The sequence below is a fragment of the Ylistrum balloti genome, unplaced genomic scaffold (assembly GCF_031769215.1).
Source record: "Ylistrum balloti isolate Yb309-2 unplaced genomic scaffold, AGI_CSIRO_Ybal_v1 Utg370840, whole genome shotgun sequence".
NCBI lineage: Eukaryota > Metazoa > Mollusca > Bivalvia > Pectinida > Pectinidae > Ylistrum > Ylistrum balloti.
This window is the reverse complement of record NW_026782484.1, coordinates 2,272,894-2,278,893: the sequence shown is the minus strand read 5'-3', so window position 1 is coordinate 2,278,893 and position 6,000 is coordinate 2,272,894. Positions and strand designations below refer to the sequence as shown.

Sequence of the window (6,000 nt, the reverse complement as noted above, 5' to 3'; positions counted from 1 at the left end):
TATCATTATATAGATATTTGTTCAGCTATCCGTGCATCCTTGTAACCTGGAGTCAAATTTTATATAATGCATGGTTCAGTGCCCTTACTGATGACAATCGGAGCCTGGTACTGGATTATTTGAAATATAATAATTTATGATAATATTCGCAATTATTTCTTGCTTTTAAAATGGATGAGTGATACAGGCATTTTGGACCTCTTGTTATTTTAATTTGAATCTGGTAGTAGTGAAATACCAGTGATGCTTAATTGAAGTAGAAATAAAGTAATCCAGTGGTTAATTTCACGTTTATTTTGTGTTATGTTGATTGTGCTTTTGGTATGGTTATACATAACATTACATTTGTTCATTAGACACATAACTGTATGGCTCAGTGTCTACCTGTCTCTATAATCCAGATTATAACTTTTGCCAAATGTGTAGCATTGTCAGTTGTAATGGTGGAGTATTTTTCTAGCTGTTGCACTAAATGGTGAGGAAGTTTTCTTGGTAGAATTTCTGCATTATCATTTGTTTTATTTTGACAAGTTTACTTTTTCACACTTTAACAACTCCATCAGTGTTATAGCGTCATGTTTTTTATTGATAATGTTCCTGTAGTTGCTCAATACATATAATGTAGTGATGAAATGGTGGCAAGAATTTCACCAGTCCCAGAAGTAACAACATACATGCTTAAACAAACATAACTGAGATTAAGATTTACATGTAAAGAAAACATCACACATTTTCAGGAAGAGGTAATTTCAGTGCACTTGTTTCTATGTCAGGGAAACTTTGGATAACAGTAACCTCTTTTCAAAAATGTTCCAAAAATATGCATCAATATTGTGTGTATAGAATTCTGAATGAGTTGCTTTTTTACATCATTATGATGATGAGAAAATTAGATTATGATTGTTAATGTTGAGGAGATATTCATTGCTGATGTTGTTTACCCACAGATCGACATTGTGGTAGATGGTGGTTTTAAGAAGTCTGGTACAACAGCAGGTGAATTTACCATGTTGTCAAGCCGATTCCTATATGTAGGAGGCAGTCCAAGCCCTTCCACACTGTATGGTGCCAGAGTCCAGACCAACTTCAAAGGCTGCATGAAAAAGGTAACACAAAGGAGAAGTTGTACTGATAAATAATATGAAGTTAATGCCATATATCTACAAATATTCATGTCAACATAACATTATTTCTTCCATGTATAAACCTTCTTGTAATATTTATAGCTGAGATTGTTGTATTTTATGTAAATTTCAATTTCAGGTGATCTACAAATCAGATAGTGTGACCCTTGACCTCACCACCTTGGCAATAGAGCAAAGTGACATCCTCAAGGTTGTTGGGAATGTGGTGTTCAACAAATGTCATGACATTGTGGAATCTCAGCCAGTGACCTTTACAACTCCTGAGTCCTACATCATCCTGCCTTCATGGGAGGTAGGATCTGCTGGTGGCTCACTCTCTTTCGCATTTATGACCAATGAACCAAATGGTGTTGTCATGTACAATAGTGGCACCAGAAAGTCTGACTTTTTTGCTTTTGAGATCCAAGATCGCTTCATGTACCTGATAATTGATCTGGGTTCTGGAGCCATGCGTATACAGGTATCTATGCAGCCTGTAAGTGATGCAAAACTTCATGAAGTTAGCTTGGAGCACATTGGCAGACGGGGCTGGATCCTGTTTGATGGACAAAGAGTGAATTATACTGTCAGGGGAGAGAACTCTAACCTGGACATGGTAGGGGTCTTATATGTAGGTGGAGTCAATGATTACAAAGAAAAGTACCAGCTCCCAAAAGAGATGTGGGCGGGCATGCTTGGTTATGGATTTGTTGGCTGCATGCAAGATGTTGTCATTAATGGGAACAAAATGGACCTTCTCAACGCTGCCCGAAAACAGAGTAAGACTGACATCGTAAATTTCTGTCGTCCATCTGAGCCCCAGTGTATGACTCGCCCCTGTATCAACAATGGCCAGTGTAGTGAGGGCTGGAACAGATATGTGTGTGACTGCAAGGCCACACGATATGTCGGCGACTTCTGTCAGACAGGTATGTCATGAGATCTTACTTCTTCATAAACTAATGTCCTGCTTGTGGTCACAAAGATTTGTGGTTATCATTATCTTTCTTTTGTTTTATGTAGATATTATCATGAAAAACACACAATTGAACATATCAAAGCTGCACATGAAAAAAATAGAAATGCATTAAAGTATCCATAAAGTATAAAAAGATAACTTTGGGTAAAATGTAGGTATGTGAGGATGTTACCACTTTCAAACGGAAAAGTTATCAATTTTAATCTCACTTCATTGCTGCAAATGAATCTCGAAAAACTGAGTTTAAGAGAATAGTAGATGGGTCATCTACTCTATAGTTCTTTTTCCCCCTTTACGCTCATACTATTTACTTGTCAAGGGTGATATCCTGTATTAGATACATGCTTGTCAGCACTACATTTATTATCTTGAGTACATTTGTACCTGAAAAAATAATATCCTAAATTATATATAGCGCAGTTAAATGTTTGAAGGTCTAAAATTCAGGTCATAGGCACACATTTTACTACAGGTGATAGCTTTCTGACAAACTATTCACTCTTTTTTATGGTTCACATTCTGACATTTATTTTAGACACAGATACATAGACATTATGCAGTAAAATTTACATTTAAACCATTAAAGACACCATCTCCAGGGCACTGTATTATTAACAGTATTGACAAGGGAGATTACTCAGCTTTATAATGTCACATATTTCTTCATTGAGTGTGTATAATATTGAAGACTGATTAACGTTTCATGAGGTAAGTTCCCTGACTATCTTTAGCTTTACCTCCAGAGGTTCTAGTTACAGTTATACTCCCCATAATAAGAACAAATAAATCTCAGATTTGACTCAATTCTTTTTTGAACTGAGGCCATGTTTTCTCTATAGGGAAATTAAGTTTAAAAAAATCTTAAAAGATATTTCATGAAACCAAAAGGAATTCTGTCAGCAGTAGACATTGGTTCTTGCTTTTTAAAGCTACTGTTTGTGTCATAATGTTAACCCAGTGTAACTCATGCTTTCTAAATTAAACGGAAGAATTTAAAATTCAAATATGATTAGAATGATAAGCTACTGAAAAAATTCTTTGAAAATTAGTAAGAAACTTTTTTTTAATGGAAACAGTGGGCAGGTACATTCCCTCAGAGTTACCTTTTCTAGTATTATATACAGCAGCTGTCATGTCATCTCTTGTCATCAGAACCCACCACCAAGGCAGTAAGACTAAGACAGGTGTTCCTTCTGGGTTTCCATTTCTAGTATTACATACAGCAGCAGTCATGTCATCTCTTGTCATCAGAACCCACCACCAAGTCAGTGAGACTAAGACAGGTGTTCCTTTAGCGTTTTTTGATTTCTAGTATAACATACAGCAGCCGTCATGCCGTTGTTCATTTTCAGTTCATACAATGTCATGTATAATAATGAAATATTTTAGTATGACATTATGTTATGAAATTTTGCCAAAAATCTCTTGCAGAATAGTGTGTTACTGAATTGCATCGTATTATCATACAATATTGTGATTCAATTTATTGTAGTTGAGTACTGTACAATATTGTAATACATTGTGTTCAATACAGTATTGTATCTAATTGTATTCAATACAGTATTGTATCTAATTGTATTCAATACAGTGTTGTATCACATTGTTTTATAATGTATGAAGATGTAAATCACAAGCCTGCCAACCTGAACACTGCCGGTTCCTGCTGACCAGAGGAACCATGGAAAGGCACCATGCACTGTAACAGAAGGAAATTGCTGATGGGGTTTCTTAAGGCATACTTTTATGTCAACAAGCAGCGATGGACTTACCCAGCTAATAGAAGATACTGGAAAAGTTCATTCTGTTATTTCCATTTTAATTAATGATAAAAATTGGTAGAGAGGTATCAGCCTCTGTCATAGCCATTTTCTCCTGTCAATTCATTAAGGTTCTGTATCAGGTTTGTATTAGAGACTGCTTAAGGTGTGTAAGTCATTAAGAGAGGGAAAACATCAGCACAGTTCTGTGCCATTCAGAGTCTCCAAGAAAGATTTGCATTGAGTGGTGGGAGATCAATTAAATAAGACTTCCAGTTGTGATTTATTCTGAACGTTACTAGAAATAGAAGCCTTCAGGGTTCACCTCTCTTTCACCACAGCAGAACAAACCAGTCAACATGCCAATTAATATGTGTCACATTAAAGTTATGTTTCCAGAAACATCCAAAAAAGTAGAAATATCTATAGAAATCATGTCAATTTCGCTCTCTTAGTTAATGTCATCACCAGGGCTTCTCTTCAAAGTAGGACCCATTATCTGGAGCTGTTTGTGACAGAAGAAGAGTGGGCTGTGAGAAGCCCGGTGATGAGTTACACTGACATTTTCTTATATAGTTTCTGCAAATAGTTAGCTCTGTTTTAGAAATTTACCATTTATTACATTTTACAGCTTCAAATATAAGTTTAAGACTCCTCTTTTGGAAAAGATTTAAAGACAGCAAAAACAAAACAAAGGCATTAAAGTCAAGATATCACAAGGAGAAAAAGGTTCCAAGGGTTTATTTAGGCCACAGTATATACCTTGTCTGGCTCATCAAAGACAATATCTATCAAAGTAAACTGACACTTCATCACCTATTGTTTTACACTAGTAACACATCCATTTATAAGGAGATGCTGTTATATATAATACCTTAAGAAATAAAACACCTGATCGACTGCTTTTGTCTCCTTTTTTCTAAACAGTTTGTAGCAAAGAAGTTAACCTATTTGTGTCTTTGGAGGACTAGATTAAACAATAGTACAGAATGTCTGTCACATATTGGATATCAAAAACATAATGCCGACATGTTAAGCACTTTTTACTAATTATAGAATTAACTCTATGGATAATTCCAATAATGATATACTCCTTATCTGTAATGTCATCAATACCATACCTTGATAAGATTGATCAAATATATCAGCACCTTCCTGTTAAGGGTTTTAAACTATCAGATAAACAAGGTGCAAGAGATTGAATAGGATTTCTGCCCTATGATGGCTAATTCCTTCCCTCAACACCTACTGGCCTGCCTTAAGTGAAAACCATGCCAGAACAAAGTTAAATTGTCTACATTTTCCAATTATTGAACGATGAGTATGGTGACAGATTTATTGAAAATGAAAAATGAAAACAAGGTAGTGATGGATTTTTCAGCGTCATAAAAGCACTCTGCATGTAAATATTGCTTGTTGTAATACCAGTAATAATATGGATTTGACTGGAGGCCGACATATAAAATAATGATGAAGAGCCGCTATGTGTGTCTACAGAACACAGTCTTTATACAAAAGTAATCAGTCATAGCAAAAATTAGTTTGCAAACGCAAACATTCCTAATGAATATTCTTGCAAATTACTTCTAATAAATAGCTGCTGGAGGGAGTCTATTACCTCTTCATGGTTGTCATAGAATTCGTTTTCAGGATCAATATTCACAACCATGAGACATGTTGTCCAAGTTTACACAGTTTACCATAATTTACATTTAATTTCACTAGCAATCATACAGTTTCCTTTTTTTCCCTTTTTATTGATGTTTCAGTCAAAAACTATTTCTAGATTCAAATTGCTTAAGTTTGTATATGTATGCTCTGGTATAAAAATAATTGATTTTGCTACTAAAGAATAATACTCCATAGAATATTCTGTCACTTCTAATTACACAAGGGTATAGATAGGCAGTTTGATTAAGTCTGGTGAGATATAACCCCACATTAAGGACGTAACTAGGTAGATCAGTTCAGTCTAGAAAAATATGACTCCACATTAAGGACATAGCTAGGTAGTTCTGTTCAGTCTAGAAAAAATATAACCCCACATTAAGGACAGAAAGATAATTTAGTCAGGTCTAGAAAAAATATGACCCCACATTAAGGACAGAAAGGTAGTTTAGTCAGGTCTAGAGAGATATGA

The 6,000-nt window shown here is 35.1% G+C and overlaps 1 protein-coding gene across 1 annotated transcript in view; it reads left to right on the top strand.

Annotated features, from left to right (window-relative positions):
* The first annotated feature begins 1,007 nt into the window (after positions 1–1,007).
* The window catches only part of LOC132558924 (neurexin-3-like), a 48,776-nt gene continuing 43,783 nt past the window's right edge, over positions 1,008–6,000 (top strand). The window contains exons 1-2 of the mRNA XM_060223541.1: positions 1,008–1,106; positions 1,264–2,053. Of these exons, the coding sequence (XP_060079524.1) occupies positions 1,008–1,106; positions 1,264–2,053 (889 nt within the window). The remainder of the gene's footprint in view (positions 1,107–1,263; positions 2,054–6,000) is intronic.